General features: G+C 47.4%; 1 protein-coding gene across 1 annotated transcript in view; it reads left to right on the top strand.

The window, feature by feature from the left end:
- The first annotated feature begins 2,450 nt into the window (after positions 1 to 2,450).
- The window catches only part of SIN3A (SIN3 transcription regulator family member A), a 34,516-nt gene continuing 15,255 nt past the window's right edge, over positions 2,451 to 21,711 (top strand). Inside the window, exons 1-10 of the mRNA XM_074600881.1 lie at positions 2,451 to 2,728; positions 10,071 to 10,291; positions 11,884 to 12,060; positions 13,491 to 13,597; positions 14,071 to 14,353; positions 16,713 to 16,964; positions 17,456 to 17,608; positions 17,951 to 18,109; positions 19,265 to 19,354; positions 20,817 to 20,935. Of these exons, the coding sequence (XP_074456982.1) occupies positions 10,103 to 10,291; positions 11,884 to 12,060; positions 13,491 to 13,597; positions 14,071 to 14,353; positions 16,713 to 16,964; positions 17,456 to 17,608; positions 17,951 to 18,109; positions 19,265 to 19,354; positions 20,817 to 20,935 (1,529 nt within the window). The 5' untranslated portion in view covers positions 2,451 to 2,728; positions 10,071 to 10,102. The remainder of the gene's footprint in view (positions 2,729 to 10,070; positions 10,292 to 11,883; positions 12,061 to 13,490; positions 13,598 to 14,070; positions 14,354 to 16,712; positions 16,965 to 17,455; positions 17,609 to 17,950; positions 18,110 to 19,264; positions 19,355 to 20,816; positions 20,936 to 21,711) is intronic.

Here is a 21,711-nt window from a genome sequence, read left to right as displayed (position 1 = left end):
GTCTCCAAGGGCTGTGTACCCCAGCACCCGTGGCTCTGCGAGAGTTGGCTGTTTTGAACATCCCTGGAGCTGCGACTGTCCTGCTTGTGGAGCAGTTTTGTCTCAGCCGGAGTGTCCCGTTCTTCTAGGTCCCATTTTCTGCCCCGCTGTGCTCCTTGAGCAGCATCAGCCCACGCAGTCCAACCTGCAGAGTGGTTCCTCCGGCTCAGGCTGGCCTCGAGTTCTCTTCCCTGCACCCATTGGAGGGTGGCTCCAGCATCCGAGAGAGCTCCTCATCCTCGGGAGGAAGGATCCCGGCGCCCTCCATCCTCACTGTTAATATGTTCTTCACCCCAGCTGGGCTTTCTTGTTGACACACATGCAGAAAGGGGGTGTTTGTGGTTTCTTTTCAAGCCTGCACTGTCAGTAGTGGCTCTCCCTGGCTCAGTGGGACTTTCAGAAGGGTGTCGGGTCTGGAGCCAAAAGCTGCAGGTGGTGCCAAGTGTCCTCTGAGGAGGGATGAAGATCCCATCTGTATCAGAGGTGGAGGAAAGGGTTGTTAAGTGTTTTCCATGGGAAAACAACCCAAAAGCTCACAGACACACAAACCCCTGCGGGCCTTTTGCACAACACGAGGTTCTGTTGCACTCACTCCTCCTTCCCATGCCCACAGGTCCTGCTTGGCAGCAGAAATACAGATTTCTGTGGAAATAGCCCTCCCATGGCAGGGAAACCCTAAAGTGACAATGCCATCCCTGTGCCCACCTGTCTCATGTGGCTTTCTGGGTTCCCTGGCTGCATGCACACTGCCTCACTAATTATGGCTGCTTTAGTGCTTGTAATTTGCCCTGCGACAACAGCCTGGCTCCGGAGCACTTCATTTCTCAGCCCTCCTGCTTCCTTGCCACCAGCATCCTGGGCTTGGGCACAATCCCCAAGGGCACTGCAGCCTGTGCAGGTTCAAACACCCCTGGCCAGAGACCTTTTAGCAGCCAAACTGAGCTGCAGCTCCCAGCCAAAGAGGCGAGAGAGATCCCTGCTGTGGCTGCGTGTCCTGGACTCTCAGCAGAGCTGAGAAGGGGAAAAGCAGCTAGAAAGGAAAAAACCACAAGAGTTTCAGACTTTGCTTGAGTAAAGATGCTTGAAATACATATTTCAATAGAAGCTTAGAGCATGTGCGTTTTTGTTTTTCCCCCTCCTCCATGTGCTCTGGACGGCCAGCAGGTCTGATGACAGGTCATCTGAGGCCAGGCCTGGTTCTTCTAGTCTTGGTCTCAAGGCAGGCAGGGGGCCCGCAGCCGAGGGGAAGCCAGCAACTCCCTCCAAAACTTTCTAGAAAAAAAAATATTTCATAATAACTAAAAAATAATAATTTAAAACCCCACTACCTCAAGCTGGTGATTTAGCAACGGCAAAGGGGACTGCGCAGCGCTCACCCACCCCGGCAGGGGCTGGATCAGCTCCCTCCCGCCTTCCACGGTGAGGTCTTTCCCTCAGCCGCCACCGCCCCCCCGCCCCCGGTGGGCGGCTCGTCCGTGACGATAACTAGGGCGGGTGCCAATCCGTCCCCCTGAGGGGGGAGTTCCCCCTCCATTCAGGGTTCCTCGCCTGCGTATTGAGGGTAGGTAACAGCTGCTTTTCCGCTCACTTTCACCACACACCGGGGAGGGGAGGGGAGGCCCCGCCGCCACCGCGCTGAGGGGGAAGGCGGGAAGCGCGCGAGGGAGCGCGGGGAGGGTGAGTGTGTGAGCGGCCACGCCCCCACGCTCCTATTGGCCAATGGGGCGCCAGGGAGGCGTGGCTGGCACGGAGGTAGCCCCCCCCCCCCCAGTGCGTGCGTGCGTGTGTGTCTTCCCCCCCCCCCCCGCACGTGTAACCGACCCGCCCCACGTGGGGCGCTGCCATCCCGGAAGTGAAGGGGTCGGGGACAAAAGGCAGCGCCGTTTCCCCCCCGCCCTCCCCGCTGTCTCCCACCGCCGACTCTCCCCCACTCCCCGCCGCCGGAGAAGGCGGGGGGAGTCGGCGACGGGAGGCGCGGTGGGGGGGAACCGTGAGAGAGCGTGCGGGCGGGAGACGGCCGATGTAAACATTCCACAAAAGGCCTCCCCAGAGAGGGGGCGTGGCCTAGCCGTTGGGAGGCGGGGACTTAGGCGGAGCTTCTCCCCCCTCCTCCCGGCTGGTTGGCTGGAGCTTTTCGTCCTCCGCCAATCGGGTGGCGGAGGAGGCGGGACGAGAGGCGGGGCGCGTTGCTTATACGGACATTTTTCTTCGGCGGTCGCTCCCCCCTCTTCCCCCCCCCTTTTTCCCTCTCCACATCCCCTTCCTGGCCTCGGCAGCCAATAGGAACGGGCAAGATGGGCGGGACCGAGGCGCCGATTGTCCGCCGGGCTGATGGGCGTGCTGTTCGCCCAATGAGCGCTTCCCACCCCCCCCCCTGCAACCACCACCACCACCCTGCGCGGGGAGGGGGAGGGATTTCCCGGGGAACAGAGAAGCGGGCAGCGCTCCGCCGCGGCGGCCGAGCGACGGTTACTCCATTTTACCCCCCCACTCCCTCCATCTCCACCACCACCCCCCGACCGGGCCCCTGCCTCCGCCGCCGCCCCCCCCCCCCCGTCCCCCCCCGGGAGGAGGGGCGCGGGGCACCTCCCCCCACCCTTATTTACCTCAGCGAACCACCCGCCCGGGAGGGCCTCGCCGCCCCCTCACGGTGAGGGAGACTCGGCCGCAGACAGGGCCCCGCTTTGAGGTAAGGGAAGGGGCGACGGGGGGACAGGCCCGGTGCGATCCGTGGGGGGCGGGGCCTGGCGCCGGTGCGGCGGCGGAGGGGGAGGGGCAGGGGGGCCGACGGGGGGTGGGGGGGCGGCGGTCGGCGGCGGGAAGGGGGGGAGCTCCCGGTGTCCGCGCCGCGTGCCCCGCCCCGCCGTGAGGGGGGCGGGCGGGAAGGCAGGGGGGCGGGGGGGGTTGTCCCGGCCCCGGCATGGCGGGGAGCGGCGGGCGGAGCGTGGCGGCGGCCGCTGGGCGCGCTGCGAGGCGGGCGCCTCCCTCCCCCTCCACCCCCCCTTCCTCCCTCCTCCTCCTCCTCCTCCTCCCGCCCCGGTGCTGCGGCGGGAGCCGCCCCCCTCCCCCCCTCCGTCGCCTCCTCCTCCTGCCCTCCCGGTACCGGTCGCAGCGCGCGATGGGTCCCGCCTCCCCCCGCCCCTTCAGCCCCCAACTTGCCGGAGAAGTTGCGGTGAAAAGGGTTTTTGGGGTCCCGCTCCGCCGCCGGACCGCCCCCCACCCCACCCCGTCGCTCTTCAGACACCCCCTCAACATTGCAGTCTTTCATCCTAAATCCGCAGCAAGCCGTAAGGACCGGCCGGAGCAATATATATAGAAATATATACGGGATCCGCATTAAGTTTTTTGAACCCTTTTTAGTAGTCCTTTTTGACTCTTCCTCTCCTCTCCCTGGCTGGAAACCCTGTCGGAGACTTTGCGCTTGATATTCCAGCTCCGGTTTGTCATTCTTCAGACTGCTCTACATCCATGGAAACTAAGCTCGGGTTTTTCCCGGGTTTGCAGGAAGGGTCCCGAGAGCTTTAAAAATAGGAGCCTGCCCGGCGTGTACTCGTATTTGTGCCTTTTTTTGATTTCCTGGCCGTGCACTGGTGGGTAAGGGTGCGTCCGAGGAGAAAGGCGTTGATTCGCACCACTAAAATGCTACAAAACTCAAAAGAAAAAAAGAAATTATTTAAAATAGCCATCTCGGCGCCTCGAGCTCTGCGTGGGTTTTTAAGCTTGGAGGAATGAAAACATAGTTCATGCGCTTAAGGGTGACCTGACCCCGCATGATGCTTTTCTAACTTGTTGCTTTTATTTTTGTCGGCTGTGCTAAAAGGCTTGGGGTCAGTAAACAAGTGGGAAATGCCCAACTTATTTTGGTACAGCTCTATCTGCACTTCAGTCTACCCATGCTAGCATGTAAAATTATTTTTAAATACAGTTTCAAAGAGGTATACGTTGTTCTAAAATATTGTGCCATTAATACTATATAATAAAATGGCACCTTATGTTAAGATAGTGATGTTAAAGCACCTGTAAAATTCCTTCATTGCATCACAGTGCCTTGGCAGCCTAGTGTCAGCCCGTGGTGGATCTCCAGGGAAGGAAATACCACGTTATAGGGTCTTTCCTTCCCTTCCCGGGTGAAGTTAGCGGTTTTTCAGGCCGGTGTGCTCTTTGCAAAAGGAATACACGCTTTCTCACCCCAAAGTGTCTTGTCCTCCTCCCTCCCACCCACCCGTCTGGTTAAAACACACAGTCTTGGCATGAACTGGTTTGAAAAGCTTCAAAGTGGTAGTTTGCCTAATAAAATGGCAGTAAGTTGCTAAAGTTTGGGGAAACTCTGTGTGATTTAGACTGCTTTTGGAAGCAGGGTGGGGAAGGGGGATGCTCTCCACTCCCACCCCCCCGCCTTCCCCAGTCTGGATTGCCAGGGGGAGCCCTCCGCGCAGGCTCCTGGCACGTGTGGGTCTTGGAGCCGGGATCATTGCCTTGGAATTGGCAGGCAGATCATTTACGTTTCCAGGATTTATGAATCGTTTTCTGTCCAGATTGCTGTTCTGGTCTTCTCCAGTGTTGGAAAGCTTTTATGGCTGTTAAAGCTGGAACAGAAAAGAGAATCCCGTAATAGCTGTCATTTCAGCCTGGTAGGCGAGGGGTGTGCTTTTGGAGACATGCTGCTTTTTTTCAGCTCCTGTGGGGTCTCATCTCTTTTTTTTTTTTTTTTTTTGTTATTAAAAAAAAAAAGTATTCTGGTAGTTCTCTCCACGCACAGAGAAAGGATACTCAGGGAAACTGGGCAAAATGATGCTAACTTCTGTATTAAGTGTAAAGTTCGGTTTGGAGTGTCTCTTTGCAGTGGAGTTGAATGCCCAGACCATGTGCTGCTTTAGCAAACATGGATCAGTCTCCTACCAACTTGTGACCCCTCTGGACGAACACAAGTCAGGTTTCCTCCTGCCCCGTCTGCCTTGTGGTGGCTGCTGGCCTGTAATCCGCAGGCTGTCACCGTGTCATCTTGCAGAAAACTCTCCTAACTGCGCTGAGAGTTTTGTGTGATGCTTTCCCAGCATCGTTTTCTTTTGGATACTTCTCATTTCGTTTTGGAATGGCTCTCCAGTCACAGATGTGCGCTCTGCAGCGGGGCTGGGGGCTTATTCCTGTGTTACAGGCGAGGGATCTGGGCTGTGTGGCACTGTGCAAAAAATATACCAGCGAGTGCTGAACAAGCTGGGTGATGTTCTGGAAGGCGTGTGGCTGGGTTAGTGCACAGCCAGCAGCGCTGCCAGAACCAAAGCTGTCTGCTTTCTAGCAGGCACCGTGATACACAGCATCAAAATCCTATGGGAGGCTTGTCCTGCAGGATATCCGTGATGGCTCCAGTGCCTGGAGCTGTAGCGGAGACTTATACTTGCTGCTCCCAAGTGTTGAGTCCTTTCTCCCTCAAAAGGAAACCTTTTAAAAAGCCCCCGCGTGCGTTAAACACATTGTCTGCAGCTATGGGATTTCCCTGCCCTTTTTCAGAAGGGTCCTCGCTCTGCATGGACCAAAATGATTTTGACCGGTGTTTTCACAGCTTGTTCCTGAAGATGGTGTTTATCCACAGGCATATTGTGGTCCCAACAGGTGCCCAGGCAAAAGACCTTCCCGATTTGCCTTCTTCCTAATCTTTATCTGCCTTTTTCTTTTTGCTTTTGATTCTGACACCCATTTAACAGCTGATCTCTACTGCCAGAGACCCTGCTTATCTGATTGGAAAACCTGAAATTAAAAAAATGCAGATTTTTGCCATCTTATTTGGTAGAAAGCTGCCACAAGAGAGGCAGTTTTGCGAGGGATGAGGAGAGTCCCCGGGCTCTCTTTCTCCCGTGAGGGGGTGAGCTGGCGGGAGGGGAGCCATGCCCTGCTCCATCAGCTGAATCCAGACTTGTCCCTGCTTTGTTCCTTCTCTTTCTGTGTCAGCGCTGCTGCTCCTCTCCTCTCTGCGGTACCAGAGGGGAAAGGATGCGCTCCACTTACGTTTATTGGTCCCACTGGCTTACACCAGGCAGATAGATGGGGAAATCCTCTGACAAGATTGGCGGGAAGAGAATTTCATAATCCTCGTGGCATTACTGAGGTGCAGCATACCTTTTTAAAATTTTTTTCTTGTTTTACCAGCCAAGGATCCTGTATGCGTTTGTGGTTTGTCTGCCTGATGCATACTACCTGTAGCACTGAGCACAGCTGGTGAGCTGGGAGGTAGCACGCGTGGGAAGATCAGAGGTGTGTTCCTATGTGGTGTCCTTTCCTTGTGAGGGGGAACACTAAAAACCTTGGAAGAATAAATAAAGAGTGTGTATTTTTCATCCTCCTGTAGGCAGAATGTGGTGTACTCTGGCTGAAGTTAAAAGATAGTTTGGGTAGAAATGGTGCTGGGGAAAGGGGGTGCAGTTTTCCGTGGACTCAGTCTGTTCAGTTATTACTGATCTCTCCTGTGTGCCTTGGGTTAACGCTTTTAACCAAGGAAAGTCTTGTGCAGTCCTTGCTGTATTTTTTGAGCTTTTTTCTTCCCCACCCCCAAATTAAGATTACAGATGATACAATTTGAATTGGGGCTTTCTAGATCTTAGAGTCAAAAGGCCATAAAGTCTGGGCAAAAGCCAAAAGACAACATAAAATAAGCGTTGTACTGTTTGTACCCTCGGTGGAGGGTGGCTGGCTGATATGAGTCTGTCTTCCATATCGGCCGTCTGGCGGGAGGTAGGAGGCATAAGACTTGCCGGACAGCAGATCTCTCCAGCTTTTGAATGGAGAGGATCCCTGGGAGACGCCATAGCAAGATCAGCAGGACCTCAGTGAGGAAATGAACAGACCTTTGGAGCATTCACTATCGTGTTTTCTTCCGCAGGATGCAGACAAGTTTCTGCTCTGGTGCTGGTTTGCTCGTCTCTCAGAGCTTTCCCCCTCTCTGCAGAGTTTTGCTGGTGGTGGATGCAGAGTTAAGGTCACTAGTTTTTTGTCTAGGTACAGCAGAGTATTGAAGTCATCTCTCTACTAGGATTAAAAAAGCCTGAGAATTGGTAATCTTTGTTAAGTGGTCATCTGCTGCGAGCTGCTCTTACACAGAGGGTGCAGACCCTAAGAAGGAGTTTAGCAAGGTGTTACCTAGGAATATTGACTAATGCTATTGACTGTTGCCTATAATATCTACTATATGTATATTGACTATGATATGAAATTTTAAAGTTCAAGCAGGTACAGTGCTTGGATAGAAGCAGAGTTCAGGCTCTGTTAGCGGAGGTGAGGGGAATTCATAGGGAAGAAAAACCTACAGGAGCTTTAATTTTCACTAAACAGAAGCTTAATGTTGACTGTACAACAAGCTGAGTTTCTGGAAGATTGCTCACTTGGTCTGTGAGAATTAGGAGCTTCAAAAACTGATGTTCATGCTGCTGGTGTGTACGTGGTAATGTATCCTCAGTGCTGCCACCATTTCCACAGCCTCACAGGGCTGAGCTGTTCAGTGGCTCCGTGGGGAAAAGGCTTCTCAGTCAGCCTAAGGTGGCATTTTAATCCTCATAAGGGCACACGAGTCTTCCAGCCATCTTCTGTCCTCAAACAGCCTCTGCGTTAAAGGTTGATTAGTCCATCCAAAGCAACAAGTGTGGAGTGTTGTTTTGGGAAGTAAGACACAAGGCTGGGACACTTAATAGGCACCACACCACATATACACCATGTATACATAGACAGATATATATACGCTCACACCCCTTATTGCAGACAGGTGTTAAGCCTGCTGGAATCAGTTAACTTGTTTATTCTTTATAGTAAATCACACATGATTTTTTTTTTTCAAGAATGTTCCTGCTTTGGGGATACTGCGTGTAGGTGACTGCAAAGCAGCAGCTCTTGCTTGCTCCTGTAGGGAAGGAAAGCGGTTGCACCATTGAGAGGGTAAGGGGCAAACCAGCCTGGGACATCAAAAGAAAGTGGAAGGACTGGCTGGGGGACCAGTGTTTAGAGCAGAAGGGTGTCCAAGTTGGTGAACGGGTTATAAGTAGATGCCACCAAAGCTTTGCCCAGACTTTACTCATGCAGTCAGCCATTGTCATGCAAAATCCTGGCTAGCTCTGCTTGCGGGATGATGGTGCGTGGCCAGATTTGCCGGCATTGCTCAGTTTAGTCCCAGCCCTATTAGCATAAAACTCTATGTTTTTCCAAAGCTGAATGTGGGCTGTGCTGGAGGGGAGCAGCTCCAGGTTAACCTGTCAAGCTCTTTATTTGTCAGCAGAGACCAGCTGAATGAAAAGACAACCAATGCAGGCACCATTAGCAAAATGAGCTCCTGGAGTGTGCTCCTCTGCTTTCGGAGTGCATAGAATCATAGAATCATAGAATGCTGTAAGTCAGACCTACTTTGGCTTGGTAACTTGTAAATAAGATTCAGTTAGAGAGCGTTCTCCTTTCCTTGGGGTGAGGAGTCCTCCTCTGCCTCTGCCAGCTGTCTTCTACGTGCCAGTGCTTTGGGGACCTGGTACAGGACTCTGTTCGGAGAGCTTAAAATTGAAAAGCAACTCCAAAAAGAAATGAAGTCATCTTCCCTCTTGTCCAACCCTTTCCAAGTGAAAGTAGAGACTAGTAGAGACGTACGCAGAGGTGAAAAATGTTTCGTTGCACAAAGCCTGTGTTTTCAAGCCCACCTTGATCTATTCTGAACCTCTGTCCTGCCGGTTCCCGTTTACATATTTCATACACGCTGATGATCTTTGGGTTATTTCGTTAATGATGGATTTAGTCTGTGAAGAGCTGTCCTGACTTGGTGGATGAGAATTGGCTCAGTTGGCTATTGTACCATTATTCTGGGGGACCTTCATTCTCTCTTGTTTATCTGTATGTTCACGTTAGCGATGTTTAACTGCACTGGAACCGAAAAGGACTTGCTTTGGAGAGGTCCTGGTGAATTAGAGGCTGAAGAGGGTGCGTTTTGCTCTGTTCCCTGTCCATCAAACACCTTAAATTGGTGCTTTTGAGCACCTAATGCTCTCATGAAAAGCAGATAAGATCTCAAGGATGGCAATAACTGTTGATGCATAAAAAAACAGCACTGGAATTTGCTTGCAGAAAAGAGTAGGTGAGTAGTTCAATCAGAGCAAAGAAGTCATGGTGCTTTTAGGAGTGGGACAGTGTCAAAACCACCTGTCAGATTTGAAGTGAAATTAAGTTGCATAAAGACAACTTGGAGTAGGGCAGGAACATGCCTGCGTGTTGGAGAAGACAAAGTACTGGAGCATAAGTGGGACAGCTGCTGATCAGTGCTCGCCAGCAGCCCTGGCAGGCACGCAGGATGCCATGGAGCCTGTGAGCTCTGCTCTCCTGTGCACTCTTCAGCTTGGTGCTGGTGAGCGGGCCAGGATGCTGGGAGGACTACGGCTGTGTGGCATATGGTATCCAAAATACTCCCGGTGTAGTGAGTCTGTGGGTTTCCGTGAGGTTACACCAGTCTTATGTGTATTAAATGGTGAACGCTTTACTATGGGGCTTTGTGATTTCAAAAGCTGACTACGCATCCTGCTTTTTGCCTCCTCCTTCCTCTTCCTCCTACATTTTTAAAGCATCTCTCAGAGCTGGCTGTCATCCTGCCCAGACTCTCCAGGAGGTTCTGCTTTAAATGTAGGCAACTTTGTCCAGGCTGTGTGTAGGTAACACAACTTAACCTAGTCTGTTGTGTTCAAATACTGCGTTCAGTCACCTTTGCAGGGCTCAGCGGTTGCATGTGCTTATGGTGCCCATGCTAGCAACATCCTTGAAGTGAGACTGAAAAAATAATTAACTTTTAAGCAGAGTACTTTATTTCTAACAATAAGGCTCTATTATTTGTGATAAAACACAGCTGTATGTTTCATGTAGAAAGCTGAATCTTAATTCCACTCTCCTATCTCAAGATATCAGTAACCTAAATGAATATCCAGAAACTTGCCCTACCTGCTCTTGGTGAACTTCGCGTCCACAGCCCTGGCAGGGAGCGATGAATCAATTGCATTTGTTAATTGGTCTGTTTTTAACAGGTTTTGTAGTGCTTCCCGAGCATGAGTTCAGCATGAAGCGGCGATTGGATGAGCAGGAGTCACCCGTGTATGCGTCGCAGCAGAGGCGTATCACCAGCAGCACTGAAGCTTTTCAACACCAGCACCGTGTGCTTGCCCCAGCACCTCCAGTATATGAGGCGGTTTCGGAGACCATGCAGTCTGCCACGGGCATCCAGTACTCCGTAACTCCCAGCTACCAGGTGCGTGCCCTTGTGCCTTAGCCACATCTTGGCTGCAGTCCTGCTGCGTGACCGGCCAGCACTGTGTCATTTCACCACAGAATTCTGTATTTGAGACAAGCTTTTATTTTAGTAACCAGGGTTTCCTAAAGAGAAACCAAGATTGGACAATGTGCTTAGCGTACATCTCATTTTAAGCACTTACTTTAGGACTGTTGGCTTCATTCACGTTCAGAGCCACCTGAACCACATGTGGTGTGCTTTTTTGAACATGATTCTTTTAATGATTCTCTCAGATCTTGGTCTCCTAGAGGCAAGTGTGTGCAGGGCTCTTTCTCCATTTTTCTTTTTTTTTCCACCAGTAAAGAGTTTATTCTTATGGTTGCTCTGTCACTGGCATATGGTATCTTGGGTGATCTTAAGCTTAACAGACTGGATTGGACCCACATTTGGACTGGAGACTTTCAGTAAAATTGAAATGTTTCAGAAAACATTACCCCAGAGTCATCAGGTGGTACTCTTCCCTCTCTTGCTTCCTTTGCAAGGAGCTGTCAGCTGGGGAGAGAAAAAAATGTACTTTAAGAGTGCACTGAAGATACGTCCCAAGGAAAGCAGTTCCTGTGTTATTTGTCTTTGCCATGTTTTTGTCATGTTGCATCTTCCACGCTTGTGCTGCTGGTGAGCTGCCCTCCCTGTCTGGTGCCTAATTTTACATGCAGCTTCTTCCTTATTTCTGCAGAAGGGATGTTCATGCTGATAGTAGCAGCCGCAGAGCTGAAGAGCCTGCAGGCAGGGACTGGAAGAGGGTGTGTTTATGCTGGCGGTCCTTCCTAAAAAGAACTTGAATGGACCAGCAAGCAAATCGTTTCTTGTTCACGAGAAGGATTAAAAAAGTATATCCCATCTAAAAGAGGCTTGAATGGAAAACTAAGTTTGTGTGAAATAAAAAGTAATTTTTTAAAAAAATTACAGGCTCTTTTAATGGATTTTTCCAGACTGAAACTTTTCTGGTTTAATATATGAAGGAGGCCTGAAAAGTTGCATGCCTTCTCTTCCTTTCCCTGATTTTCTAAGTGAGATTGCAAGCTGAGTTTTCCCCTGAGTCTGCTGGGGCCAGAGAGCTTCAGTTTGACTTCAAGAGAGTGGAAGCTCTTTAAGAGTCGTTCATTCCAGTTATTGCTTGTGATGCTAAGTGGTTTAATTTTTAGAGAAGATAGAGAACCTTTATCAAACTGAAAATCCCATTTTATGCTCTTTTTGCAGGTCTTTACGTTAGTGTTAGTGACTAGACGAGCAGTGACTCTACAGGCTGGCGAGAACCTGCATTTGTAATGTGTTTGCAGAGAGGACTCTCCTCTGTTTGGAGTGTAGGATGAGAGTTGTCTTCTTTTGGTTTTAGATCTCTCTAGGCCATTGTTAAAGAAAACAAAACATATTTTTTGAGTAAGTCTCAGCATTCATGCTGTGGTTTAAGTTCAAACTGACCGTGTTCTGCTTCCTTAATGTTTCACTTGTGTCTCCTGGTCCGGGAAGATCTTGCTGTGTCCCGTGCAGCCAGCAGAGGCAGCTGTGAAGCTGCAGCCATATACGTGATGTCCTCTTTGCCTTGCCAGGTGTCAGCCGTGCCCCAGAGCTCGGGCAGCCATGGGCCAGCCATCGCGGCTGTCCACAGCGGCCACCACCACACTGCGCCAGTGCAGCCCCATGGGAGCCAGGTGGTGCAGAGCCACGCTCACCCCACCCCGCCGGCCGTGCCCGTACAGGGACAGCAGCAGTTCCAGAGGCTCAAGGTAATGCCAAGCATTGCTCCCTTTTTCTATATGGTGTTTGGGGGACACCTCCCTGCAAAGCCAGCTGGTGATCTCCTAAAAGCTTTCTTGGCAAGGCTCCTTCTGTTCATAGGACCGAATGCAGAAAGGGACTTCTCTTTCTGCTGTAACCCTTATTACCCCCTTTCATTACAGTGTTTGTCTCAATACTGTAATAAAAAATGGACTTGCTAGGAAAAGATCAGGGTCAGGAAGGAAAAGGAGGAAGTATTGATCAGGGTTTTCATATGAATGGGTTAAATTGCCAAATCATTTAGTGCTTTTCTGAACACATGGCTTATGTGGGTGGTTGCGTGGGAGTAATTTGGGAGTAAGGAAGGCTCTATTCTCGGATTATGTGCTGTAAAAGCCTTAAAAAAAGAGAAAACACCACCAAAAATAACCCATTGAAGTGACTACATTTGGTTTAGCTCTAGCAAGAAGGCACATATATATAAATTGACACCTATTTCTTAGTCTCTTCCAAATATGGCGCAAGTCTCTTCCAGTTTTGATTGGAACCCACTGCCTGGTTGGGCGAGAGGCCCTTTCCTTTTGCAGAATGTAGGATGCTTCATTTCTAGAGACCTCTGAAAATGGTTTCATAGTGCGTGGTTCTTTCTCCCAGTGACATTGATGGCAAATCTTCTGCCGATGCGAGATTGGGGCAATATGTGATAGTCTTTCTGCCTTTGCTGTTGTTTAATTTCAGACAAAAGAGAGGTCCTGTGTGTAGCTTTTGCAGCTGATGAGCGTGTGGCTTGGCTGTCAGAGGTGATGGGGACCCAGAGCTCTTGTTTTTTCTGTGGCTGTTCTTTCAGTACATCTGCAAATTGGATGTTGGTACATGAATGGTTCATAAACTTCTTGCTATTTGAGGTGTAAAATAATTTACCGCCCACAGTTGCCATTTTTGAAATCCTTATATGTTGAACTGAAATGTCTGGCTTTTAGAAAAAAGTGCAAGCGTGTACCTGGCAGACATCTACTACACTGAATATGTCATTTCCACTTTCTGCTTATTCTTAGACTTCCATAATAATTTCCACATATGAATGCAGGAAAAATACTCAGTCTAGTTCTGTTTATCCTAGCAGTCACTTCAGTGATTGTAAATTTGGAGTATGGTTTTTTCTTTCTCTTGAGTAATTCTGCTGATCTGTGTTGCTTTTTTTTTCCTTTTTGTTTCTTTTTGGCACAGTTTTATCTTGTGAGCCAGGAGCGGGGAGTGAGTATCTCTTATTCAGATGGTGCTGGTAGTACACTAACCAGGCTCATGATCTCTTGCTCCTTAATTCCCTGCCCAGGCTCAGGGCTAACAGCTGTGTTTTCAAATAATGTGTGCTTTGCAGAACAATGGGAGGTGAAATAAAATCTTCTCTGCTCATAAAACCTGTCTGGTCTGTCCCCAGGTGGAGGATGCATTGTCTTATCTTGACCAGGTGAAGCTGCAGTTTGGTAGCCAGCCACAGGTCTACAATGACTTCTTGGATATTATGAAAGAATTTAAATCTCAAAGGTAATAAGCTGCATTTTGCTTCTTCCTTCCAGGTTAGAAAGAGTGTATGTGGGCATGGGAGTTCTGTCCTTCCATGTGCAAAGTAACACAGCTCTAGCAGTAGTATAAAAGCAGTTCTGTGCTTCCTTTTCTGAAAGTTAAATGTGTACCTTCATTTCTACTCAATTTTCTGCTTAGAGTGGGAGTTCACAAGTATCAGCCTTGATAGCTGATTTGTCTGGTTGTCTGCCCATTAATAATGGTCAGACTCGGAACTAGATCTCATAGATACGAAATGCTGTCTGGGCTAGTAGCATAATTCTTATGTCATTCTTAAGTTCAGCAGTGTATTTATAGGAATCAGTTTTGCTTCATTTTGTCCCTTAGAGATGATACGGTAAAAATTCTAATGGCAAATTCTTGTGTAGAGAATTCAGTGTGCCACTGAAAGGATCCTAAAGGATTGTGACGTTTTGATCTTGTTCCTTCTTCAGTATTGACACTCCAGGAGTGATCAGCCGTGTATCGCAGCTCTTCAAGGGCCACCCAGACTTGATCATGGGTTTCAACACCTTCTTGCCGCCTGGTTACAAGATAGAGGTGCAGACGAATGATATGGTGAACGTGACAACACCAGGGCAGGTTCACCAGATCCCCACTCACGGCTTGCAGCCCCAGCCGCAGCCCCAGGCACAGCATCAGTCGCAGCCTTCAGCGCAATCAACCCCAACACCAGCACAGCCAGCACCACAGCCACCGCCGGCCAAAATCAGTAAGGTGAGAGGCTTTGAATGACATACACTGATAACACAGAGATCATGCTGCCTCTAGCTGAAACTGGTATGGAGCTAGAGGGTGAAAAAGGAGCTCCCACACTGCTTTTTCATAGTATTTGTGAACCTGCATGTGTAGCGCTTCTGATGCTGGGTTAGTTTCTCATTTTCAAACTTCCAGATGCATCCTGGTTGATTTGACAATAATTCAAATAAGTCACCGTAAGGGTTTGGAAAAGCCTCGTTGCTTTCAGTGGGGAACTGAAAGATGTACATGCATTACTTGGGAAGTGATCCAGCAGCCCTGAGAAAAAGGTCCCTGAAATGCATGTGACTTTGCAAGAAGGGCTTCCTAGTTAGAGTGTTGGGCACATGTTGAACTGCCTGCTTTTGTGTATATTGTCTCAGAATAACTGAAGTCCCAAGAAATTACCCATAAAACAGAGGCCTTGAGAAAGATGTTGCACTTGTGGTGAAAGTGTGTGTGTGGTTTCAGATAATTGGGGCAATGAAGCCTTTAGTATAAAAGAGTTTGATTACTACTTTGGTAGATTCTGCGTTGCTTGAAGTCTTGTTTTCAGATTCGACATTTTTTGTAAAAGAGTCTAGTTCAGCCATCACCCAAGTGGGTACAGGAGTTATTGGCAAAATCTAAAGTGCAAGAGTTCAGGCAAGATGACCGTGATATCTTTAGGTATCAGTTTGTCCACCTGAAACTGTGACCTTCCAATAACTAAGGGAATTTGACTTGGTTCTAGCATGTAATCCAGATGCTACAGTCCTGTATTTTATGCAATTGGAAACAGAATAGGATAATAGGTGTTCAAGGACCTCAATCTACATAAAATATCATGTATTTTAGCCTCTAAATGTGGAAAGATTTGAGAGCCATAGGGAGGGAAAGAATCCCTAAAGTCAAGGGTTAATGTCTAAACTGTACCATTAGCTAACAATTGACTGGAAAAGAAAAAGAAAAGGTGGGGGGACACATGATGTGGTTAGAAAGCAGCAGGATTTAAAACGTGGCAATTAGATGATCTCTAGACAAACATTGGTGGGACTTGCAACCTCCTGTTCAGAAATGGCAAACAAAAATTGTGCTAAAAGATTTGCAAAGCTGAAAACTGCAAAGCTAAGACATTCCAGAATTAACTTACCTGTGCCATATTTCAAGGCTGTTTTCAAGGCAATGCGTTCAGTGAAGAGGTAGCAGTCTCTTTCTCATCACTGTGGGCTAAGTGGTTTTCTCCCTGTGTCACCAGCCTGCAAAGAGTTGAACTTTTTTTTTTGCTGAAACTTTAAAATGAACCTGAGGGACATGGACGTGGTACATATTGAGGTGAGATTACCTTACCAGGCAGATAAGGAAAGGCAGGATCTTGTAATAGGCCATCCTAAGACAATTTTCACTACTCGCAGGGTAGATAAAACATGTATTATGCAGAGTTAAAGTTTGGAAGGTGACAGGAACGAGTACTTCCATTTGCATTTAAAATTGCCACCTCAGAACTGCTGCTAAATTTTCCTGTGGCTGTTAGGGGTCTATTAAGGCTATGCAAAATAATTACTCTGAGAGCCTTATCTGCTTGTTCTTTGTCTTAATATTGAAAGAAATTCCAGTTTTCCCTTGCTGTTGTCTTTATACATCCCAGAATTCTTCACTAGGAGCAAAATAACTTGCAGTGTTGGAGTAAGCCATACCTATGCATTTTGGCTCTGTTAAATTTTTGAGACAGTACATGTCTTTTATCAGATTTCAGTCAAAAGCAATTAGCAAGGAAAATCAACTGTTAATAACAACAGCTTGAATGGGCCTGGTGTTTTGTCTTCCTGATGAAGTGTAGTCTCTGCTGGCCCACTAAATATTTATGTATTCATTTGCTTTGGATAATGGTTTTCTTCTCCTTAGTCTACCTGTGCTTCTGTTAATCTTGAAAACCTAGCTCTGACTGTGAAATGGTACTTCTTAATTTTGACTATTAACAGCAGTTTCTGCTTAGACAGCCAGTAGGAAATGTTGAGTTTAGGAAAGATATTGTTAAAATTCCCTAGACCAGTAAAGGGAATAATGGTTTAGTAGCAGGTAAAAAAGGTCAGTCTTTTAAGGAAGTGCAGAAGTTGTCCAGGGCCAGTAAATGGGAAGAAATTGCTTGACTGGATGTGGTAGCAGGAGATTTAATCCAGTTGTGGTATTCCAACGCAGAGATATCTCTGTTGAATCCATGTTGTTCCACCGTTGGCATCAGGTACAGTTATATGCTGGGTTATTTCCTCTGGATGTGGTCCGTAAATGGAATAAAAGTGCTTCTATTACAAACATAAAGTAATCTGCTAATTTCTAACATGGCTTATTTTCTTCTTAGCCATCACAGTTGCAGGCACATACTCCTGCCAGCCAGCAAACTCCCCCGATTCCACCATATGCATCGCCACGCTCACCGCCGGTTCAACCTCATACGCCTGTGACAATCTCTCTGGGAACCACACCATCCCTGCAGAACAATCAGCCCGTCGAATTTAATCATGCTATCAACTATGTCAACAAGATAAAGAATCGGTTCCAGGGACAGCCAGACATCTACAAAGCCTTCCTGGAGATCCTCCATACATATCAGGTGGGTGTTCACAGTGCAGACTGGAGTATATGTGCGGTTATTTCTCTTTCTTTGCCATGGGAGCTAACTCTGCCTTTCCAAGGCTTGCATTCAGGTCTCCTGCTGGATTAACGTTGGCCAGCAAGCTAAGCAGAGTTCTTGCAAATTAGGAGATGGCATAGCAGCATGAAATAATACATTTCAGTCCACCATCTTTACTTGAAAGCATCTGAAATGCCTTTTTAAAAGTCACATTTGGTGTTTTTCCATGAGCATGGATTAGGAAGAGACAATGTGCCCATAGTACTATGTTAAAAGTAAAGAAACCTCTTTCTTGATCAGTGTCCTACTAGTCCATGGCCAGCTGGGCACTTAGTATGATTCTTTAATTAGGATGCTGAGACCTTTGCTATTTCATTCTTTATATCACTGAGGGTTTTTTTTTTTTTCCTTTGTCACTGAAGTAGTTCCTGCGTCCTTTATTCTGAATCCACTCCTCTTTCCTATGACAGAAAGAGCAGCGTAATGCCAAGGAGGCAGGAGGTAACTACACGCCAGCTTTGACGGAGCAGGAGGTGTACGCGCAGGTGGCTCGCCTCTTCAAGAACCAGGAGGATCTGCTCTCGGAGTTTGGGCAGTTCCTGCCCGATGCCAACAGCTCTGTGGTGAGTTGTCTTGGAGATAGGTTGGAACTGAAATACCTAGCGGAAAGCTGTTTCGGTATCTAGCCAGAGTTCACAAAAATGTGCTTTTGCTGTTTGTTTCTTGGGTTTTTTTTGGAGTGATCTTTTCCTGAGTGTGGGAATGGGGTGAGGGTGATAGACACTGTTTTCTGGCCATAACTTGTCTTTTAAATACAATCCCTTTGCCTAAAAGGGTTGTTCTAAGACTACAATAACTGCAGTAAAATACATCGGTCATCTAGAGCTAGGAGGAGCAGGCATATTTTTTTGCCTGGATGTGTGGAACTCAGCTCTAATGATCTTATGGGTTTGTCTCTAAATAAGCTGTTAAGTAAGACAACTGCAGAGAAAGTGGAATCGGTAAGAAATGATCACGGTGGCACGGTGAAGAAGCCACAGCTCAACAACAAACAGCAAAGACCCAACCAGAATGGCTGTCAGATCCGACGGCACTCAGGAACTGGAGCAACCCCTCCGGTGAAGGTAAGAGCGTGCGATGCTCCTTCCACAGCCCTGTTTTTCCCAGGAGCCTGTGGCAGAGCAGGATGCGTTTTACAAGTCTGTGCAATTTTTTGTGGCACAGGCTGCAGCTTGAGAACACAGAAACTAACGCTTGCCTTTAAAGAAAACTTTTAAAGTCCTTGTTTCTAAGCACAAGGCTTTGTCTCGAATTTTCACAAACTGGTGGTGTTATCTGTACCTAAGGGTAGCGATAGTTACTTTACTGGCTTGGAAAAAATACGGTTTTCCCCACTTTATTAGGGTGCTGCAGAATGTCTGGGAGGAGTTGTATTGGTGCATAAGGTCTCGGTAAAGTCGCAAAATAAATTTGTCCAAAACTCATAGTGGTGTTTCTCAGGCACGTGGGAAGATAAGCTGAGGGAAAGATAAAGGTGTGCCTGAAAGCTTTGTTGTAGTAGAACTCGGAGCAGATCCAGCACGTTTTGAGAGAGCGAGGCTTTGTAGCATAATACAAATGGTCTCGTGGCCAGGTGGTTTAGTGTTTGTGAATTAGAGGCAAGTTGGCCTGCTTGTTTTGAAGGTGGTGTATCTTGCTTTGTCATGAAAAGCATCAGCATGCCTGATCGTATCATTTAAATCCAGTGATTTACTTCCCCTTCTGCACTTTCTGCTCCCCTTTAAATGAAACACATTTTGGAGGCGGCTTTCAGAGGGTGTGGAGTATGGTATGGGGAAAATAAAGGCTCTTGCAGTGGAATGCAAGAGAGAAAAAGAAATATGCTAATTTTAGGGAAGTGTAAGACTTAACCAACTGGGTGAGTGATAGGAAAAAAACAGATCTATTTTGGTAATTTTGAAATCTAGTTAGAAAAATGAGATATGCTACAAACAGTGACTGTTTCAATCAACTAGTTACAGAAAAGGATGCAACAGTGTATTAAAAATATTTGGAGTTCTATGCTACTGATGAACCTTTAAGAGATTAACTTGCGAGACACACTTTCATGCAAGTTTCCTTCAAAAAGAAAAAAAAGCCACCTTTCTTTTCTTTGAAAGCAAAAGGTGGGGTCAGGAAGAGAAAAGCCTTTTGTGATAGATAATCAAAATATAGCAATTTGCTCTGCTGAACAGCCCTTTTTTCTTAATTTTTCTTGCCTTTCTTTCTTTTGTTAACAGAAGAAACCAAAGCTGCTTGGTTTAAAAGACCAGTCTTTGGCGGAAGCCAGCAAACATGGTGTGGGGACAGAATCTCTCTTCTTTGAGAAGGTGAGAAGCGAGGTTCAGAGAAAGCCATCTCGTGTCATTGATTTATATTCTTAGCGTGTATACATTTGGATTTTTATCACAGTCAAGTATGTGGTGTATATATCACCCTGATAACATTTGTCAGCGCGACCTCAGATGTATTGTGTGACCTCTAAGTCAGATCTGTTGAATTTTTTAAGACGACTGGTGATCTTTTTTACGTGGATATTTGTGTCTTTTCCCCAGAGGTGACTCTTCAGCTTTTCACTCACTGCCGATGCCATTTATTTGCAGGAATGGGATTTTTTTTTTTTCCTGTAAGGCACGCTCCAATTTTTTTTCACCTTTATGAAATCCCTGTCTATAAGCGCTGATGTGTGTGGCGTGTCTTACTGCGTTGGCACAGCTTGCTGTACCCATCCGCAACCAGCTGCCTGCAGCGTGGGAGCTCAGTTTACAAAGCAGCTGATTCATGTTGACAATTTTTTTTTTTTGCTTGGTTTTTTTTCCCTAAGAGATGAATCTTAATTAATTGCACAGTTGTTACCTGTTGCTGGTTTACCACACAGAACAAACAAAGGATGTGTGGGATGTTTTCAAGTAGTACCTTGGTGTCTTCCCTAAGATGTCCATACATTTCCTTATGGGTCAGAGGGGAGTATATAGTGAATGTAAACGGGCCTTTTAAGTAATATTCATGTGTCAGTGAAAGTCGTGGTTGCTCCCTAGTGATGTGGTGCGTTTTGCAGCATGCTGTAGACCAGCTAGTGGTAACTGGGAACCAATCTATTGCTCAGAAGATGTGTAGGTGTTAACATGAGTAAACCTAGAAATCCCTGCTGCAGAATTATAACTGTGATGACGAATATCTTAATGATGATAGATCTCCGTCTGATGCGTATATGCCTTCTGTTCTTGTGGGAAAGGTAATGGTGTTGGGATGAATTGTTCGGTTTCCTCGTACTGTTGAGATAAGGGATACAGAAGCTGCATTCTGTGTGATAACCCAAGCTGTAACACAGGCAAGGGCTGGAGCGGTGTTACCCAGGGCACAGGTCTCTCTCCCCTGCTCCCTACTTGCAATATTCTCTAGCGTTTAAAGGCAGCCTGGGGGGTTTTGTCGTGCTGCAGTTACGACTGACGTTGTCCATGATTTGAGCATTTTGTAATCCATCTGTTAGGGATTTTTTTGAGGGATTTCATTCTTCACTTTTAACTCCTTTCTTCAGCTCTGGGTGCTGATAGTGCAGGGCATACCCAGCGCAGAGGTGGCTCACGTCAGGACCTGTTTGTCTGGCCCTGTGTACGGGGCAAGTTACCCTCTGTTCAGCTCACTTAAAGATTTGCGTTCCTATTCCATGCATAATCTCTGTGCATTGGTGGGAAGCATAGTGTTGAATCCAGGTCTCCTGGACAGCCATAGCATACACAGCTTGATCTCACCCTGACGGCAACTGTGTTCCTCTTTTCCTCTTTCTCTAAGGTCCGCAAAGCTCTGCGTAGCACAGAAGCGTATGAAAACTTCCTTCGCTGCCTGGTTATTTTCAACCAGGAGGTGATCTCCCGGGCTGAGCTCGTGCAGCTCGTTTCTCCATTCCTGGGGTAAGTGGAACCCATTTCCTTACGTGAGGTGAGAAGCTTAATCTGCTTGGTCTGTTTCAGTTGGAAAGCCAGGAAAGAAACGCTAACCTTTGTGGTCATTCAGGGGAATGCATATCGTGTGGGTGTGTGGCACGGAGGAGGAGGAACACCACTCAGGGAGATGGGCGTTGGTTTCTTGGGGCTGCAAAGTACATCTGAGACAATAAGGGCCCTGCTTCAGTTTTCTTTCCAACTTCCTGCTCTTCCGCACTTCCCTTTTCTATTCCTTATCCGAGAGGAGGTGAGAGAGGGATTCCTAGCTGTGTCTCGGCAGGCGGCACTCAAAAGCAGTGCTGGTACTGCTTGCTCTGTGTCTTCCTTTTTTCAGAAGAGCAGCCAGAATTATTTAGCAGCTTGTTAGTGCAGTCTCTTACTCTAGAATCACAGATTATTTAATTTGAGAAAAGACTGACTGTCTAATTACATACAAAATGTCATATAAAAAAAGAGTGCTGATATAAACTCACTAAAGTTTCCCAAAAGCAGCTGAATTATGTCATGAAGCCAAAAATAAGAAATACTCTAGTTTAAATAGTAATTATGACTTCCATAATTGCTAGTAGTGTACAGCACAACTCTATCAGATAAAACCAACTGATATCCTCTCATCAACTTTAGGCAGCAAGATTAATGTTCCTTCTTCCTGCTAATTGAATTCTTGGTTCCAAGGGAGAAGGCAATAGCAACATAAATTTGGGTTCAGGACCCCATTACGCTGGCTACTGTGCAAAGAAACT

The sequence above is a fragment of the Larus michahellis genome, chromosome 9 (assembly GCF_964199755.1).
Source record: "Larus michahellis chromosome 9, bLarMic1.1, whole genome shotgun sequence".
NCBI lineage: Eukaryota > Metazoa > Chordata > Aves > Charadriiformes > Laridae > Larus > Larus michahellis.
Note: the sequence above shows the minus strand (reverse complement) of the source record. Positions and strands in the feature narration are given on the sequence as shown.